Raw genomic sequence first — 20,230 nt, forward strand, 5'->3', positions numbered from 1 at the left:
TGGACCTCTCGAGAGTTCATCCTTCACCTCCTCGCTCAAACCCAAGTAAAACGCAGCTTGCATGGGAGGCGAATCCAAAACCCACCCCAGTCTGTGCACCAGCATGGTGAATTTCGCCCAATATGCGCGAACTGTCATATTTCCTTGGCGTAAATTATGCAGTTCCTCCTTAGTCTGGTCCAAATGACTATCGGACGAATACATCGTCCTCAAACCTTCTAGAAATTGTTGGACATTTTTCATGCAAGGATTCTTGGTTGCGATTAATGGTCTTAGCCACTCCCTGGCTGCTCCGGTGAGATGTTCCACAATAAACGCTACTCTGTGCTCATCATCGGGGAACTCATTCTGGTGCAGCTCAAGAGCATACACGATCTCAGTCTCAAAGCCCTGAAACTCCTTCGGGTCTCCATTGAACTTGCTTACAAGGGTCCCTGCTCTCCTTCCTGGCAGCACTTGGACTTGGGGAGCCCCTCCCGCCTTGTTTTTCTCTGCATCCAGCTTGTTTTGGAGGTCTACCGCCACCGCCCTTAAATGCTGCTCTTTTTCCTGGAGCTCTCTCACCTGTTCCGCAAGTTGTAGCCGGTCGTCCTGGACCTTCTTAGTCTCCTCTTTAGCTGCCTTCAATTCTCCCTGCGCCTGCAGCGACAGCTGTTGCAGTTCTAGCTGGGCTTGCTCAGCGATCTGCCGCCACTTCTCCGCCTCGGACACGCTCATCCCGGCAACTCCGAAGTAGCCCAAAAATGATTAGGAGGTTGCTGTCACAGTGGCCGGAGTGGACTACTTCAGAGTAACGACGCTACGCAGCTCTGCATTTTATTCTTTTATTGGTGCTGAGTATTTACAGTGCTCAAGTCATTGCTATTTACACGGAGCGATGTTGTCAGTCGGTTTCAGAACCTCCTAATGGCTTTTGGCGCGTCTTTCTCCAACACAAAAGCTTTGGCAGACCCATCCTCTTGCCCCTCCTCTTCCTGCGTAATTCTGGAGTTGGGGGGATGGGTCTTCCCCCCTTACTTGCCCCTTCCTGTCCCACCTGGGACCCTGGCTCCTCTACCCTGCCTGAGCCTCGGACACGACTTCCTGCTTCCCCACTGGAATCGGAACTCTCCCTGCTTTCCCCTTTGCTCGGGGACGGGCTTGAACTCAGGAGGGGAGGGACTTCGCGATATCCCCTGTCCCTCACACCTAGGTTAAAGGGTCTCCACACGCAAATGCCAACATCAACATATGTTCTGAATTTCAAATTGTTGTAACCCGCTCCGGACCTGCTAGTAAAATCATGACGATGATCTTCTCTTGCACTGAGGCCATGATCCAGGGGCCTAATCATCCGAGTTAAGGCAAGTGAAAAATGGGGTAAGGAACTTGCATGGCGAATAAGGCTATGAACCATGCTGGCTATGTTCCCTCTCCGCTGCGGGAGAAAGTGCTTCCGAAAACCAGGAATTACTGGGAACCACAGGAGGGGAGAGTGATCCTGTGCTGAAGTCCTGCTTGTGAGCTTCCCACAGGCATCTGTGAAAGTAAGAGGCTGTGCTAGACAGGCCCTTGATCTGATCTAGCTGGGCTCTTCCTGTGTTATGTTATGCTCTCTATGCTATGGCTCTGTGGTGTGTACACCGCAACCCCACAGTCTCCTTTGACTGCACTTCACCGCCCAGGGTCATTTACCTTTACCTTACGTAGCCTTACCTCATCATCTGTTTAGCTTATTTTGGTGGGTTTCCGTCTGAGAAAAACTGACTTATCTGGCATGCAGAATTCTGGCAAAAGCACCCCAGGAGAACAGAGTCTAGGGCTTGCTGATCAGAAGGTTGGCGGTTCGAATCCCTGTGAGCTCCCGTTGCTTGGTCCCAGCTCCTGCCCACCTAGCAGTTCGAAAGCACATCAAAGTGCAAGTAGATAAATAGGGACTGCTCTGGCGGGAAGGTAAACGGCGTTTCCGTGCGCTGCTCTGGTTCGCCAGAAGCAGCTTTGTCATGCTGGCCACATGACCCAGAAGCTGTCTGCGGACAAACGCTGGCTCCCCTGGAGATGAGCGCCGCAACCCCAGAGTCGGACACGGCTGGACCTGACTCTGGGGCCCCTTTACCTTTACCAGGTTGTTACAGGATGTTGGGGTTGGGCAGGAAACGGTGGAAACCCCCTTGAGCTCCTTGGAGGTAAAGGGCAAGATTTTTTATTTTATTTTTTATGCAATGCATGTTCCACTCCACAAGAGATACAGCAGCTAGAATTTAATGAGGATCTGGAGTTAGTTTTAATACAATAATTACAATCAGTACAGTTGCTAAAATCTAAACTGCTGTGACTTTGTACATATTGCCTCCTAGCCTCCTTCTGCCCCGGGTGGATCGCAGCGGCCGAGAAACAAATGTGCCCATAACGTAGGTACGCACAAATGGCAAATTGATAAAGACCCCTCTTTCATACAATGGAATGGAATATTCTCTCTTCTCCAGTGCCTAAAAGCAGTTGTGTACATTCATCAAGAGAGCTGTTAAAAACCAACAAGCCCATCATGTTCTTTGCCAACAAGGTTTACTTTTTAAAATCCAGCACCAACCTTTATAAGACACCAGCCCTGCAGAAGCAGCGATCCCAACTCAACTCACCTGGGAGTAAGCCCCAATGAATTCAGTGGGACTTCCTTCCAAGTGGGCAGGGCTGGGGTGGCAGCCTAAATATTTCAATTCCCTTTCCATCTGAATTTTATTCCAATCTGCTCGGGCTACGGTGTTGCGTTTGAACTCGTTTTCTGGCTGACTCTTTTTTTTTTACACAGCATTTCAATTAAGCTCAAAGCTGGCCTATGACGCTACTTCTTCTTTGGCGATCACTTGTAGATTGTCTTCCATAAACACGGCTTTAACAATGGGTCTGTAAGTGACTGGAGGCCAATTCTGGATCCACACATCCTTCCACAGTGGGGACATTGGTTTCCAGGCGGGTGTGGATTTGCCAAGCGTGCCTTCCTCTTAGCACGTTTCTCCCTTGCGTCCTGAGATCGAGTTTCTTCAAAGCCCATGACACACTTGAACCATGAAACCTCATCCTTGCATATTCAGAGTCTACTCAGGTTCACCAGGGCTTACTTCCAGGTCACCCCAAAGCAGGAATGGCAGAACCCAAAGCTCTCCAGGTGTTGCTGAACCGCAGATTCCTTCATTCCTGGCCATTGCCCGCATCGGCTGGGGATGATGGGAACTGGAGTCTTGCATCCAGAGGGCCACAGGTTCCCCAAACCTGGCATACAAAAAAAAGGCAGCCAGCAGTCCTTGTTCCACTTGCTGGTTCTGAGAGCCAGAGTGCCCCTCCCTTGCAGTTCCTGGGCAGCTGGCAGCTGGAGCAGAGTGTCTCTTTTGGCAGGGAGAAGAGAAACAAAGCGGGTTTTCACTGCAGGAGCACCAGGGGCCATGTCAGGGTGAGGTGTCAGAGAGGTGAGAGTACAGCTTGTCAGTGTGCTGAACCAAAGGTGGCATGTTCTGGAAGGCTTGCAGTCACCATCTTGGTAGTCAAGATAACCCCACAATTAGTTCTAGTTACAGGTAGGTAGCCGTGTTGGTCTGAGTCGAAACAAAATAAAAAAATTCCTTCAGTAGCACCTTAAAGACCAAATAAGTTTTTATTTTGGTATGAGCTTTCGTATCTGACGAAGTGTGCATGCACACAAAAGCTCATACCAAAATAAAAACTTAGTTGGTCTTTAAGGTGCTACTGAAGGAATTTTCCCACAATTAGTTGTTGTAGCAAAGAGCTCAGATATGTTGATATTGACTTGCTTTGGTGGAACTCTGCACCTTTCTTTGAAGAAAGCACCAGAACTGAACCCTTGGGAGTTCTGGACGTCCTTCTTTGGTATTCCGACCACACCCGCGATCCCACCGTTGGATCCGGACATGAAGCCGCCATTACGGCTTCTCCCTGGTGTGGATCTTCTGGTGGCGGGACAGGTTGGAGGAGCTGGAGAAGGTTTTCTCGCACCTCGGGCACTGGTAGGGCTTCTCTCCCGTGTGCGTCCGCATGTGTTTCTTGAGGCCTTGGCTCCAGCGGAAGTTCTGCCCACACTCGGAGCAGGCGTAGGGCTTCTCCCCCGTGTGGGACCTCTCGTGCTTGGCCAGCTGCGACCTCTGAATGTAGCCGTTCCCGCAGTGCGCGCAGCGGAAGGGCTTCTCCCCTGTGTGCGTCCGCTTGTGGGCGGTGAAGTGCGAGCTGGAGATGAAGCACTTGCCGCAGTCGGCGCACTGGTAGGGCTTCTCCCCCGTGTGTGTGCGCTTGTGCGTCGTCAGGTGCGAGCTGTAGGTGAAGCGCTTCCCGCACTCGGCGCACTGGTAGGGCTTCTCCCCCGTGTGGATCCGCTCGTGCTTCCTTAGCTGGCAGCTGGAGATGAAGCTCTTCCCACACTCGGAGCAGGCGTACGGCTTCTCGCCCGTGTGGGTCCGGGTGTGCGTGACGAGGTCCGATTTCTGGTTGAAGCTCTTGCCGCAGACAGCACACTTGTGGGGCCTCTCCCCTGTGTGGGTCCACTTGTGGATGACCAGGTGCCGCGTCTGGCTGAAGCTCTCCCCGCACTCGGGGCACTTGTAGGGCTTCTCCCCCTTGTGGCTGCCCTCGTGGATCACCAGCTGCGGCCGGTAGCGGAAGCTCTGGCCGCACTCGACGCACCGGTAAGGCTTCTCCCCCGTGTGCACCCTCCGGTGGCGCAGGAGGTTGCAGCGCGTGCCGAAGCTCTTCCCGCACTCGGGGCACTTGTAGGGCCGCTCGCCCGTGTGGGTCCGCTCGTGGATCAGCCGTCCGATCTTGTCGCTGAAGGTCTTGCCGCAGGCCGAGCACTTGTACGGCTTCTCGCCCGTGTGGAAGCGCTCGTGGATGATGAGAGACTCCTTCCGCGTGAAGCACTTGCCGCAGGCCGAGCACTTGTGCGGCTTCTCGCCCGTGTGCGTCCGCTCGTGGATGATCAGGTGGGCACGGCAGTCAGAGATCTTCCCGCAGTACTGGCACTTGTGGGGCTTCTCCTTGGGTGGCACCTTTGGGGTCTTCGGACGGGGGCCCAGGACCGCCTTCTTCCTCATCCCCTCCTCCAAGCCAGCCGCTCCCCCAAGGATATATGGCTGCTGGTCACTGATTCCTGGAATAACGGAAATAAGGGTTAAGAGGAGCCTGCTGGATCAGGCCTATGTCCCATCTAGCTTAGGGTCCCCTTCTCACAGTGGCCAACCAGAGGCCAGTGAGAAACCAGTAAGCAGGATTGGAGCACAAGTAGGGCTGGATGCTATCTGCTTTTCAACTATGTGATATATCAGCAGCTAAACATTGCAATATACTGAGCTAATTGGAGGCTTTGGCTGGCTTCATGGTTTTTCCTGCAACATTATTTTTGCCGGCACCTGCTCTTGTGATCCGCTGCCCCCCTGCATGAGTTGGGGGAGAGCTGAGCCGGCAAACAGGGGCTGCAGATGTATGCGGCCACGGCTGCACGGATGTTATTGGCCCAGAGATGGAAAGAAGATAAAGCCCCTACTAGAGAAGAATGGCGGATGAAGTTGATGGTTTATGCTGAAATGGCTAAACTGACCGGAAGAATCAGAAATCAGGAAGACCAAGATTTTAATAAGGAATGGGGAAAATTTATAACTTATCTTAAAGACTATCGTAAGCTGTTAAAAGTAGGGTTGGAATATCACTTGCAGTCCAAGGGTGAATCCTGGACACAATGGAGAGGTAAAAGATTTGGATCATCATAAAAGATGCGGGAGGAAATGATTAATAATAGGACCCACAAAGGGAAGGATGGAAGTCCAGGAGATTTTTATGATTATTATTATTTTGATATATATATCTCTGTAAAAAATTCAATTTGAAAAACCAAATAAATAAATTAAAATAAATAAAATAACAGGGGCTGCAGGAATCGAGAGAAGCATTGTCTGGCTTCATGGTTTTTTCCATATTGTAATTTTTGCAGAACACACACAAACATTATGATTCACGAGCCAGTGTGGTGTAGTGGTTAAGAGCGGTAGACTCGTAATCTGGGGAACAGGGTTCGCATCTCTGCTCCTCCACATGCAGCTGCTGGGTGACCTTGAGCTAGTCAAAATTCTCTGAAGTTTCTCAGCCGCCCTCACCTCACAGAGTGTTTGTTGTGGGGGAGGAAGGGAAAGGAGACTGTTAGCCGCTTTGAGACTCCTTAGGGTAGTGATAAAGCGGGATATCAAACCCAAACTCTTCTTCTATATTGCAAGGTCAAAAATTATGAAACCGATATCATGATATGGACTTTGAACCTGTTTTGGATTGCATATCGATATATTGCTCAGCCCTAAGCATAAGAACAGTGTCCCTTCCTGTGGTTTCCAGCAACTGATGTTCAGAGGCATCCCTGCCTCTGACCAGCAGCTTCAATCTTCCGTCAAAGGGCTCTGTCCTCACCTGTACCCCACCTCCCCCCCCCAAACCCCACTTTGGGTCTCCTCACCATCACCATCCATGGGCAGCTCAATCTTCACAATGTCCGACGGATCCAGCTCTGACTTGGGGGAACCGGCAGCAGAACTGTCCAAATCCTCTACTGTCTGGGGGAGAAAATAAGGACAATATGCAATATGTTTTTTTTAAATGAGTTTGGAAATGCATGTGAATATGCACATGCATGTTGGTGTGTATCAGGGTGGACAAAAATCAATGATATTTTTAAGAGATAAAAACAGATTTATTTATTTTTATTTAAGTCGGAATTTTTAAAATTTATATCAGATTTTTAAAATAAAATGCTTTCGGAGGAAAAATCTTTCTTTCTTTCTTTCTTTTTTAACCTTTATTGAGATTAAAACAATACTATACATAAAATACATACAAATAAAAACTACAACCAAAACATGAATCAAATCAGCCGTTATCCAAATCTTACATTTTCTTCTTATAAGTTGACTTCCACTCATCTTCATCCCGTGCTACAGATATACTTATTTGTACTGCTTTAAATCAATTTCATTTTGGAATCTCTACAGAATATTTGTTGCAAACCCAAGTCTTTTCAGATATTCTCCAAATTTTTCCCAATTATGATTAAATTTCTTATAGGTACCCCCTCTTATTGCATTTGTCAGTCTGGCCAAATCAATGTAACTGATTACTCAAATACAACATAAAAAAAACTCCAGAATCATTTCTATTGGGCATGGTAGATGAGGGAATTGATAAACAGGACGAAAAAGTATTCCTGTACTCAGTGACAGCAGCAAGGATTTTAATCGCTAAATTATGGAAATCACAGGAGACGCCTACAATTAGAGATTGGCAGGAAAAAGTAATCAGTTACGGAGGAAAAATCTTTCTAAAGATAGTTTTCTATTTAAGTAAGGTACATTATAGTCCAAAGGCTACTCATCAGGAAATAGGGATTTATTTAAGTTTTTCATGTGTGCTAAAACTCAGGCCAAGTATTTTTTTTTAATTGTTTATCCACACCAGTTAACAAACATGGATACATATGCTATAATGTTATTGTTCCAGTTAAATAAATTGTCTAAATTGTTACTAAGGAAATTATTATTTTTCACCTTCCAATAAAGTACAGCAGAAAAGTTCTCCAAATATAAACAGTTAACTTATTAAACCTCACAATAATTCAATAACAAAATTTAAAAATATATCCTTCCAGTAGCACCTTAGAGACCAACTAAGTTTGTTACTGGTATGAGCTTTTCATGTGCATGCACACAATTCTTGGTCTACTGTATGTATTTCTAATAGTATAACCAAATCAGTGATTTTTGATATAGCTGTAAAAACTACTCTGAAAATCTATTATTCCAAAAAGGAAACCTTCATCTGGTTGGTTGTAAATATTAAGATTATACCAGTAAGAATGAGTCTTTCTGTAAAAAATAAAATAAAAATTAAGTCAAACCTTACTGACTAGTGATTTAGATTGTAATTTAAATCGAGTTGATTTAAATCAAATCCCCTCTGGTGTGTATTCAGTAGCGCAGTGGCGAATTCAGATCTGCAGTGTCCCTTGAGCTCCTTGAACAAAAGGTGGGATACAGACACTTAATAAATAAACTTCAGACCCTGCAGACTGAGCAGGGGGTTGGGCTGGATGACCTCCTGGGATCCCTTACACTCCACTCCCTCCATGGAGGCGCAGGTCAATTCTGTATCCAGGGCAGCTGTCTACCAGCTCCATCTGGTACGCAGGCTGAGACCCTATCTGTCTGCAGACTGTCTCGCAAGAATGGTGCATGCTCTAGTTATCTCCAGCTTGGACTACTGCAATGCGCTCTACATGGGGCTACCTTTGAAGGTGACCTGGAAACGACAACTAATCCAGAATGCGGAAGCTAGACTGGTGGCTGGGAGCAGCCACCGAGACCACATAACACCGGTCCTGAAAGACCTACATTGGCTCCCAGTACGTTTCCGAGCACAATTCCAAGTGTTGGTGCTGACATTTAAAGCCCTAAATGGCCTCGGACCAGTATACCTGAAGGAGTATCTCCACCTCCATCGTTCTGCCCGGACACTGAGGTCCAGCTCTGAGGGCCTTCTGGCCTTTCCCTCACTGCAAGAAGTGAAGTTACAGGGAACCAGACAGAGGGCCTTCTTGGTGGTGGCGCCTGCCCTGTGGAACGCCCTCCCATCAGATGTCAAAGAGATAAATAACTACCGTATATACTGGCGTATTAGACGGCTTTTGAACCCAGGAAATTTTTTTCAAAAGTTGGGGGCCCGTCTTATACACCGGGTCCAAGAATCTGCAGTCACCGCATACGGTGGGGGGAGCTCAAAAACGGCCGCATCCCCACTGTATGCAGTGACCATATGAACGCAAAGAAGCGCGCTCGGGAGGGGGCTGCTCCCCGCCAGGGAGAATGGCTCCCTCATGGCTTTGTGACCTGGATCAGCGCAGAGATACAGTTTTGTGTATTTCATTGGTGTCAAGCTGCTGCCTCTTCTTTTTTTGTCAGCGCAAAGCAAAGGGATCTCTCCGTCTCTCTCTCTCTCCGCTCTCTCTTTCACTGCTGCTCAGCGTCTTTCGCTGGCTGTGTGAGCCTCCGATGTCTCTGCCCCTCTATCGCTATCCTCTCTATGGTTTCTCTCCCTCTCCCTGGCTTCTATTCCCCTTTTGCTCACTGAGCCAGCCTCGTTGTCTCTCTCTCCGCTCTCTGGCTTCTTTCCCCCTCTCAATAACTAAGCAAGCAAGCAAACAAACAAACCACCATTTCCCCGGCTGCAGACTTGAGTGCTGGAGAAGACAGCCTCCCCTCCCCGCCAAAAAAGGGCTGGAGTACATCCCAAATTCTATATTTTAACTTGAAAAGTAAGGGGTCGTCTTATATGCCCAGTCGCCTTATACGCCAGCATATACGGTATCTTACATTTAGAAGACATCTGAAGGCAGCCCTGTTCAGGGAAGTTTTTAATGTGTGACATTTTAATGTATTTTTAATCTCTGTTGGCTGGGGAACCCAGCCAGATGGGCGGGGTACAAATAAATTATTATTATTATTATTATTATTATTATTATTATTATTATCATTATCATTATAATTATTATTACAAGCAACCTGCCCTCACCTTCTGCTCCGACCTCTCCGTCCTTGGCGGCATCCACAGGAAATCCTCCGCCAGGGCCACGGCCTGGTTGCCAGTCTCCGGGCCCCTCTCCCTCACCCAGCACTGCATCTCCAAGGGCAGGACAGCCAGAAACTGCTCCAGGATCACCAGCTCCAAGATCTGCTCCTTGGTGTGTCTCTCCGGCTTCAGCCACTGGCGACAAAGCTCCCAGAGCTGGCAGAAGGCCTCGCGGGGACCCTCAGCCTCCCGGTAACTGAACTGCCGGAAGCGCTGGCAGCGCATCTCCATGTTGAGGGCACCTGTGTCCGGGATCTCCTCCTTCACTCCCACAAAGGCTTCTGCGTTTTCCTCCTTGCCACTCAGGCCTAGCAGGGTCAGATCCGCACCCTCTTCTCTGGACCGCTGCTTAGTGCCTGACGCTCCTTCAAAGGAGGCCTTTGTCCCTGCGGAGCTCTTCTCCGTCGGAGGCGATTGTGCGTCTCCCCACCCGGGATACGAGGACGGTGCCACCGTCTTCAGAAATTCCTGCTTTCTGGCTTCCCAGAACTCCTGCACCCGCTCCTTTGGTTCTTGCTTGACCCGAGGCGGAATCGATTCCGCGATGGTCCCAACTTGGACAATGTGAAGTTCTTTCCCAGGCATGCCCTCCGCCGACTTGGGTCCTGGCGAGGCCCACTCCTCCATTTTGACTCCTGGCACGCGGCACCTAGACAGGAAAGAAATTCAATCAGTTTATGTGGGAAAAAGGAAAGCGGTGCAAACGTGGACCAAATAAATATCTCCCTTGAACGCACCACATCCTTGTCGCTTCCCAGTTGGGGAACTTAAGGCCGCAATGTGAAGACAAATGGACTTTCAGCAATTAATGTTATTTCTTCGTTTGTATGCCAAAAAGTCTTTTTAATTGGTTTGCAAATATGAAATCAAGTTATGAAATCCACACAGTTAAAATGCAGAAAGAAAACAATTCCATAGCAATCGAAACAGTTTTTAAAAAGCAAAGCAATTGAATCTTCCAGGACAAAGTTGCTGTGCGTGGCACTTCACTGAGTGGAAGAGTTCCCTGCCCCAAGGAGCTTACAATCTTAAACTCAACACAGGGAACATCAGAAAAAGAGGGAAAGAGTAAAAAGAGAAGCAATGTGATTTCCGTTACATGCAGCGCTCCAGACCTCTGTACATGGCCCTCAGGTGTCTCCCAAGAAAGCCACATCCCTCACTTGCCCTGCTTCACACCCCAAGGCTGGAAAGCATCCTTGAACTCTGATCATTTGCTTGTCGGGAGATGATCAAGGATGTGGGAAAGTGTGTAGAACCTGGCCCACTGCCCAAATTTACATTTGTTGCTCCACCCACTTTTACCTCTAGCCATGCCTACCACTGGCTTGTGGCCCTTGGAAGGTTGCTCAGCTGGGAACAGGTTTCCCATCCCAAACTTAATGGGTTGTGCCAAAGGCTTTGTGGAAAGGGGGGTTTCAAGGGAGAGAGGTGGCACCACTTGCATGTCTTGAAAGGCTCCAACCTCAGGGGTCTGCAAGAGAGAAAGGGGGAGCGTTTTGGGGAGCAGGAGACCTTTCAATCTCCAAAAATGTGAGCGCAATGGGTGATACCTTTCCGGGAGCACCAACAACAAGCAAAACCTGCAACAAAATGTTGCAGTGTAAAGTCCTCCTGTTCTGTATCCCAGTCACTTAGCTATCCCCCTTTCCCCTTATATTCCACTCTATCTTGCCAGTCCCTTTCCCCCACTTTTGTTCCCCAACAGTCGCTCAGCATTTCAAGAAGGGACTTCTGCAAACTTTGTCCCCTCGCATTACTGATCCCACCCTCATGCATGTGATGTGGGAGCTGCCGTTTTTATTTTATTTTTACATGGCTTAAAATATCTAAGCTGTCCACAGCAAAACGATAAAAACACAACTGCAGTGTTCAGTAACATTTCAGTAAAAGCTAAATAGAAGGGGGAAATGTTTATCACTAATAAAACTGGACAGTGTACACGAGACCAACCTAATAAAAATAAGAGAGGTCAGGAATGCGTAAACATCAAAGGCTCCAATCTTAACCCCTCTTCTCCGAAAGTAAGCCCCATTGCATGCAACAGGACTTACTTCGGATTAGACACAGATTAGACACTGCTATTTATTACTATTATTATTTACAACATTTAAATACCTCCTTTATCTTCCAAGGAACTCAAGGTGGTGGCCAAGGTCCCCATGTCATCTTCACAACAACCCTGTGAGGTAGGTTTGGTTAAGAGCTGGTGATGGTCACCCAGTGAGCGTCATGGCTGAGTGGGAATTTGAACCCTGCTCTCCCAGGTTCAACACTCCAACCATGACATCACCTCGGCTCACAAGCATGCAATGTATGCTTGTTAAGAGGCGTTTCAACCTTATGATAATCTCCACTTTGCCTATTTTACAGGGAAGACATCAAGATCTTCACACAACTAGGCAGCAATCCCCACTGGACACGGTGGGAATGTCTACTGGGAACATGGGAGGCTGCCTTAAACCAAGCCAAAGCCACTGGTCCATCTAGCCCAGAATTGCCTACACTGACTGGCAGAGGCTCTCCAGGGTTTGAGGCCGTGGTCTCTACCTGCAACATCTAAAGATGCTGGAGGTTGGACGAGGGACATTCTGAATGCAAGGGAGCGGTTCTACCTGTGAGCCTGCTCCCTCAAGCAGAGGCTGACTAAGAGCAGTACATCAGGCAGAGAAGCAACAGGTGCCCTCTTTTGCAGGGTTTGCTTCCTGTTCTGCAGAACGGAACATAAAGAGAGCTGCCTTACACCACCCATCCATCTTAGCTTAGTGCTGTCAAAACACTGACCGGCAGCGCTTCTCCAGGGTTTCAGGCTGAACCTGTAGATGCCGCTGGGGACTGAACCGAGGCCTTCTACATGCAAGGCAGGTGCACCAACCGCAGGTGCTGCTCGATCCTGGAAGGGCTTGCATGTGCTTGGCTGTGGTGCTGATCACAGATTCTTGGGCTACGAGCGTGTCCTGGATCTGGGAGGGCGGGGGCACTTTGTGCCTTCACTCCGCGTCTGAACCGGGGAAACTTCTGCATGCAAAGCAGCTGCATGCAAAGCACCTGGGAGACTGGGAAAACGCCTGGATCCCCCCGCCACATCTCTGGCTCTGGCTCTCCAGATTCCCACCTCCCACCCCTCTTCTCCCTCCCAGGAATCCTGACTCCTATTATTAATTAATAATCATCATCAACATCAATCACTCGCCTGTTGCTTCCGCTGCCTTTGCAAACCGTCCACACTTCGGGCTCCTGCCGCCCCCAGCAGAAGGAAATGAGGGGGAGGGGGGAGGGAGGGAGGGCTGGCGGTGCAAAAGGGAAGCTTCGCACCAGGAAGGGGAGAAGGTGGGGCAGGAAAGTGACCTCACTGCTTTTCTATCTCTTTGCGCACTCTTTCCCTTCCCTTCCTCGCCATGTGGTTCTCGTTTCCCTCCTCTCTAGGCGCGCGAAGCTCGCTGCACTTAACCCCTTGAGGAAGAGAGAGAAAGAAAAAAAATTGAGAGAGAGAGAGAGAGAGAGAAGGGAAGACTCCTATAATTGTAGCGTCCGAAGGGATCCCGAGGGTCATCCAGTCCAACCCCTTGCAATGCAAGAGATCTCAACTACAGGGGGATCTGTCTGTTTGTCTGTCTGTTTCGGGAAGCGATGGGAATCACTTGCAGACGACTGCAGTGCCTGGAGACTATGTTGCTTCGAGGTTTTTTTGTGGGCAGTGGCTGGAGGAAGCGGGGGGTGTGTGGACTAGGACCCGGGTGGAGCAAGATTAAAATGCCTTGCTCAGCCCAACCTACCTCGCAGGGTTGTTGTGAGGTTAAAATGTAGGGCGGGGAAGATGGAGAGAGAACCATGTAAACTACCTGGATTGCCTGAAGAGCACAGGAAATAATCTATTCGGAATATGATTTATGGGAGATTGAGAAAAATGAAAAACTGCTCTCTGTTGAGTTCAGCGATCTCCAGATATTTATTAATGCATATTGGCAAAGGATATATTTCAGGTTGCCTGGATTGTGTGTTGAAGAATGCCTTAGTTTTCCCTTTCGATATCTCTTGGGTCTTTTAAAATTCCTTCTTCTTCAAATGAAGTATGCGGGAAAATCCAAACACTGACTCCTCTTGTTTTGGAATTTCCAGCAGCAGAGTTCCATGTTCCCTTGGATTGATTTATTAAAGGCTTTCTTCCGAACTTAACTTGATACAGATGTTTCCTTCAGACACCCAAAGTGAAAAATAAGACATCAGACTTGGTGAGACGTTGCACTTTATAGCTCAGAACGCGTTGCACTTTAAGCCCAGGTATTTACTTGCAATTTGTAGCTGCTCCATGGTTCTGGCGATGAAGGAGAACTCAGCACTTCCTCAGAGTTTATTTATACCAAATCTGAACCCCACCCCGTGTAGCAGAAGCAAATTCCCAAACTAACGCCTTGTGATCCATGGATCAGATTAAAGCATTCCTCTTGAAAACAAGAGGAAACTAACTCCAGGATGGCAGATGCACTCAAATTTATTTTGTTCTGAAGGCCGTGGCAAGTGCTTTTGGGGGGCCGCAAACTTTGTGCGGCGCCCCAAACACTTTTGCTTTTTTCAGGAGGGCGGGGTGGGAATTGCAATGCAAAGTTCCATGAGATCACAGGACCCAAAATGGCCACTGTCCTCTTGCAAGAAAAAATAGAAAGAAGAATCCTGCTGGATCAGGTCATTGTCCCATCTAGAGTTTGGATTTGGATTTGATATCCCGCTTTATCACTACCCTAAGGAGTCTCAAAGCGGCTAACAATCTCCTTTCCCTTCCTCCCCCACAACAAACACTCTGTGAGGTGAGTGAGGCTGAGAGACTTCAGAGAAGTGTGACTAGCCCAAGGTCACCCAGCAGCTGCATGTGGAGGAGCGGAGACACGAACCCGGTTCACCAGATTACGAGTTTACCACTCTTAACCACTACACCACACTGGCTCTCATCTAGTCCAGCATCCTGTTCTCACAATGGCCAAACAGGTGCCTCTGGGAAACCCTCCAGCAAGACCTAAGCACAAGAGCATTCTCCCCTCCCCCCTGTAGTCTACAGGATTCAGAAGCATTCCTGCCTCCAACCATGGAGGCAGAGGATAGCCATCATGGCTGATAACCATTGATAGCCTTACCCTTCATGAATTTGCCCAGTCCTCTTTTAAAGACATCCAAGTTCATCATTACCTCCTGCAGGAGTGAGTTCCACAGTTTAACTATGCTCTGTATGAAGTATTGTTTTCTTTTATCTGCCCTGGAGCTTGTGGACAGAAGCTCCAAGACGTCCGCAGGGGATTCTCTAGCTAAGGGATATGCTGCCATCTCAGCTTCAGTTTGGGATGCAGTTGGGTTTCATCCAGTGCCATTGAATCTAAGATAAACGGAAGACTTAGATAAACAGGATGAGTTTTGGAAGAGACCCGCTATATCCTTGTGCTTTGAGGAAAAGCTGGAACTGTTGCAGTTAATACATCAAAGGTTGTGTGGATAGCATTGCAGACAAGTGCCTTTGTTATTGAACTTCACAAAGCAGTTAAGCAGAGGGATGTATCACAAAGCATCCAAACTAGGGGGGGAAATTCACCACCGAGGTTTAATGGTTTGCAACTGGGGCGGTCCTGGAGTCCTTCCTAAAATGGCAGGTAAAGGTAAAGGGACCCCTGACCATTAGGTCCAGTCATGACCGACTCTGGGGTTGCGCGCTCATCTCGCATTATTGGCCGAGGAAGCCGGCGTATAGCTTCCAGGTCATGTGGCCAGCATGACAAAGCCGCTTCTGGCAAACCAGAGCAGCACATGGAAACGCTGTTTACCTTCCCGCTGTAGCGGTTCCTATTTATCTACTTGCATTTTGACGTGCTTTCGAACTGCTAGGTTGGCAGAGCTTCTCTAATTTGACAGTTCTCAAGAGATCCCTGGAAAAAGGGATTGAGTGTTAAACCAGTCTTGGAATTGTGAAGAGAATAGGGGTCTCACTGGACAATTCTGTGCACAGAGCTACAATTTTAGGAGCGGTTTAACCATTGTCATAAGAAAAATCACCATCAACCCCTCTTCCCAGGGAACTCTGGGAACTGTAGCTCTCTGAGGGGAACGAGGGCCTCCTAACAATTCTCAACACCCGTAATACACTTCCTTAGATTGGGGGGGGGAGCTGTGACTGTTTAAAGTGGTGTGATACTGCTTTAAATGTACGATGTGGATGGGGCCTAACCCAGCATTAGACATAGGCAAGCTGCGAACTCGGCTCTTGAATACCAAGTGACTCTTAAGTCCCTCTTAGAATTGAAGCTCTGGGAGGGGAATACTATAGTGCAGGCATCCCCAAACTGCGGCCCTCCAGATGTTTTGGCCTACAACTCCCATGATCCCTAGCTAACAGGACCAGTGGTCAGGGATGATGGGAATTGTAGTCCAAAACATCTGGAGGGCCGAAGTTTGGGGATGCCTGCTATAGTGGCACCCTTCTAAAAAACCAAAAAAACTACAGCTCCCAGAATCCTTTGGGGAAGCCACCGCTGCTTAAAGAGATACTGCTTTATAGGTATGGTGCAGATAGGGCCTGAGTCAGAGCACTAGTTCATTTAGCTCAGTATTGTAAGCACTGACTGGCAGCAGCTCTCTAGGATTTCCGCCCAAGGCCCCTTCTAGGCCTCGCTCTATTCTTCCTCTATACAAGTTCAGGGAAATAGCCTAGACCGGCAAAAGGCACATATGGAGGGTAGGAAGGAGGCACGGGGAGGGGTGTGGCCTGGGGAGGGTATATATATTAGGAGAAATTAGCCCCCTACCCATAGCACTAGAGGACTGGGATTCGAACTGGGGCCTCTTACATCAAAACCAAACTGCTTCAGCTTTTCTGCAACGTTTTCCCATAATGGGAAGAGTTTTCTTGCGTGGCAGTGAGGTGCAGTCGTGTTGGCCTCCCTTACTTCTCAGAACAGGGTTGCAGCACTGTATTCTGTACCACTGTATTCTGCTCTGGTCAGACCTCACCTGGAATACTGTGTCCAGTTCTGGGCACCACAGTTCAAGAAGGATACTGACAAGCTGGAACATGTCCAGAGGAGGGCAACCTAAATGGTCAAAGGCCTGGAAACGATGCCTTATGAGGAATGGCTTAGGGAGCTGGGTATGTTTAGCCTGGAGAAGAGAAGGTTAAGGGGTGATATGATAGCCATGTTCAAATATATAAAAGGATGTCATATAGAGGAGGAAGAAAGGTTGTTTTCTGCTGCTCCAGAGAAGCGGACACGGAGCAATGGATTCAAACTACAAGAAAGAAGATTCCACCTAAACATTAGGAAGAACTTCCTGACAGTAAGAGCTGTTCGACAGTGGAATTTGCTGCCAAGAAGTGTGGTGGAGTCTCCTTCTTTGGAGGTCTTTAAGCAGAGGCTTGACAGCCATATGTCAAGAATGCTTTGATGGTGTTTCCTGCCTGGCAGGGGTTGGACTGGATGGCCCTTGTGGTCTCTTCCAACTCTATGATTCTATGATTCTAAGTCCTTTAATGTCCTAATCTGCCATGCCATGTTCTTTTGGGTGCATTGCCCCCTCCAGGGTTGTCCCTCTCCCCCCCCCCCCGTCCCATATTCTCCCCACCCTGTTTGCATGTTGACGAGAGTTCCCTGGGTAACAGGAAACCTCTCTCCTCCCATGTATTGTGTGGGGCAGGAAACCTTTGACAATGGAGTACAGAGACGGCAGGATGTCCCTCGTTCTTTAAGCAGGGCGGGGGTGGGGGGTGACAGGGAGAAATCCGTTGCACAGCCCACAGCCCATCTGCAGATATGGGGGGCTCCGTGGGTGGGGGGCACCCAAGGGATACCTCTTGATCTGGTTCTGTCCAACAATCTTGGCTTCGCTTTTTGACACCCTCCCCGGACGCCTGGGTTCTGCCTTCTGAGCTCACTCCTGGACGGATAGGAAGGGAAGTTTTTTTGGGGGGGTGGAATCTGGAGGGTGGTCTTCAAACAGGATGGATCGTTTGCTGCTGCTGGCCTTGATTCCACTCGCTCGAGGTGAGTATTAAGCAAGCCGACCTGTGGCAGGTGGAAGGGGATCGATCCTTAATCCTCGCTGGATTTCAGCAGGGGAAAGTTACCAACTTCTCAGCCCATCTAATAATGCAACTGTGCCTTTGCCAGCAATTTGATCTGACCACAGCAATGCTCAGTGTTCGTCTTGGTACAGAGAGTGATGCTATCAACTGCTGAATTGCTTCAGATCCAGCTGCCATAAGAGGCACACAGCTGCAGAGAATGGCTGAAACGTTGGCAACCGGAGGCACCGTTTATTCATACATTTTTGTATGCAGTTAATGTGGCTCTTCAGGGCAGCATGTGGCTTATTTGTGTACGCATAACTGTTTCCATTTGCATGTTTGTATGTGTGGACACACTGCACACATATATGTGCAAAACCACACTTTGTTGTTGTTTAGTCGTTTAGTCGTGTCCGACTCTTCGTGACCCCATGGACCATAGCACGCCAGGCACTCCTGTCTTGCACTGCCTCCCGCAGTTTGGTCAAACTCATGTTCGTAGCTTCGAGAACACTGTCCAACCATCTCGTCCTCTGTCGTCCCCTTCTCCTGGTGCCCTCAATCTTTCCCAACATCAGGGTCTTTTCCAGGGAGTCTTCTCATGAGGTGGCCAAAGTATTGGAGCCTCAGCTTCACGATCTGTCCTTCCAGTGAGCACTCAGGGCTGATTTCCTTCAGAATGGAGAGGTTTGATCTTCTTGCAGTCCATGGGACTCTCAAGAGTCTCCTCCAGCACCATAATTCAAAAGCATCAATTCTTCGGCGATCAACCTTCTTTATGGTCCAGCTCTCACTTCCATACATCACTACTGGGAAAACCAGAGCTTTAACTATACGGACCTTTGTAGGCAAGGTGATGTCTCTGCTTTTTAAGATGTTGTCTAGGTTTGTCATTGCTTTTCTCCCAAGAAGCAGACGTCTTTTAATTTCGTGACTGCTGTCACCATCTGCAGTGATCAAGGAGCCCAAGAAAGTAAAATCTCTCACTGCCACACTTAGGTTTGCTCATTGGCTAGGTATATGTAAAACAAACTGGGAGGGGGACTTGTAGCCCCTTGGATATTGCTGGATTGCAAATCGCCATCATCTCTGACCACTGGCCATGCTGGCTGAGGCTGATGGGAGCTGGAGTCCAGCAACATGCTCTGGAATACCACAGGTTCTCCCTCCCTGATGTAAAAGGCATGAATTGAAGAACTGGAATTGTGGCGAAGGAGCTGTGAATCAGGTTACTGTGTAACCAGTGACAGCTCCTGCTGTTTCATATCCTTGGAGCTACTAACAGCTGAACCCAGGGCCATCTACCCTCAAGCCATGTGCTCTATCCCACAGCTGTGCTCTCTCCCTTTGTGTGAGTTTTCACGCAAAGCAGCAAAAGAAGCGGTTAGCCTGTTTCTGGGCTGGACTGCTTTAAACTACAGGTAGAGGCAATTGATGTAACTGAATGTTGCACCATACCAATAAAACTAAATAAAAATACCTGGATGTAGAAATCCAGCATCTCAGGGAGAAATGCTGGGCTTGAAACTGCCCCCCTGGCATGCTAGTTTTCTAAGTGCAGGAATATTTTAAAATTCTGGGAGGGTATTTGAGCCTAAAATGGCACAGCCCAGAAACAGATTCACCAAAAACTCTGTTGTTTATTTGAATTAATCCCATGGACTTGAACCATCTCATTGTTCTGTTTTCTCTCCTGTCCAGGTCTGTCTTGCAACCAGGTTCCCTGCAAGAATGGAGGCATCTGTTTGAGTCACACCAATGGGACTTTCTCCTGCCTGTAAGTTTTCAGGATTCACAATAAGGAAATAAATAATGTATCTGGGATAAAGGGGCAAGGAGTTGAAACTATCCTGAGAGAGAGTAAATTTTCCAGGATGATGTTCTGTTTCTTAGAATCGAGCTATCAAAGGATGACTCAGCCTTCGTTACTCTTTTATTCCCCTCCCACCTGCCCTTCCTCTAATTAGTCCAGGGTGATGTAACACACCATTTCCCACGCCACCTCCTTTTGCCATCATGACTGAGCCCTGATATTGAAAGCAAGTCCTGAACCGACATTGAGCATATTATGACCTCCAAGGTCCCTTTTTTGACTATGTGGCTGCATCCACACCATACATTTAAAGCAGTCATGGGTTCCCTCAAGGAATGCTGGGAACTGTAGTTTGTTAAACATGCAGAAACGTTGGGCAAAGATATTCCTGCATTGCAGGGGGTTGGACTCGATGATCCTCCTGGTCCCTTCCAGCTCTACAGTTCTGTGATTTTATCAAGAGGCCACCTTTCGCCCTAAGAGAACAATAGAAACACAGAATTGTAGAGCTTGCAGGGACCCTGAGAGTCATCTAGTTCAACTTCCTGCAACGCAGGAATCTCAACTGAAGCATCCACGACAGATGGCCACCCAAACTCTGCTTTAAAACCTCCGGTGAAGCAGGGCCCACCAATTCTCCACCAGTTCTTCCTGATGTTTAGTCGGAATCTCATTTCTTGAAGCTTGAATCGATTGATTCAAGTCCTACCCTCCTGAGCAAGAGAAATCAAGCT

The 20,230-nt window shown here is 48.4% G+C and overlaps 2 protein-coding genes across 2 annotated transcripts in view; one reads left to right on the forward strand and one right to left on the reverse strand.

Moving 5' to 3' along the window:
* Nucleotides 1-1,281: 1,281 nt before the first annotated feature.
* On the reverse strand, nucleotides 1,282-12,966 carry LOC118080982 (zinc finger protein 883-like). Its single transcript, XM_035107063.2, has 4 exons — nucleotides 12,836-12,966; nucleotides 9,586-10,291; nucleotides 6,482-6,578; nucleotides 1,282-5,131 (listed from the first exon to the last, which is right to left on the reverse strand). The coding sequence occupies exons 2-4, from the start codon at nucleotides 10,267-10,269 to the stop codon at nucleotides 3,915-3,917; spliced, it is 1,998 nt and encodes a 665-aa protein (XP_034962954.2). The 5' UTR covers nucleotides 10,270-10,291; nucleotides 12,836-12,966; the 3' UTR covers nucleotides 1,282-3,914.
* A 4,339-nt stretch (nucleotides 12,967-17,305) lies between these two features.
* The window catches only part of NOTCH4 (notch receptor 4), a 47,044-nt gene continuing 44,119 nt past the window's right edge, over nucleotides 17,306-20,230 (forward strand). The window contains exons 1-2 of the mRNA XM_035107041.2: nucleotides 17,306-17,660; nucleotides 19,385-19,460. Coding sequence (XP_034962932.2) covers nucleotides 17,618-17,660; nucleotides 19,385-19,460 — 119 coding nt within the window. The 5' untranslated portion in view covers nucleotides 17,306-17,617. The remainder of the gene's footprint in view (nucleotides 17,661-19,384; nucleotides 19,461-20,230) is intronic.

Source organism: Zootoca vivipara, chromosome 2 (assembly GCF_963506605.1).
Source record: "Zootoca vivipara chromosome 2, rZooViv1.1, whole genome shotgun sequence".
NCBI classification, from domain to species: domain Eukaryota; kingdom Metazoa; phylum Chordata; class Lepidosauria; order Squamata; family Lacertidae; genus Zootoca; species Zootoca vivipara.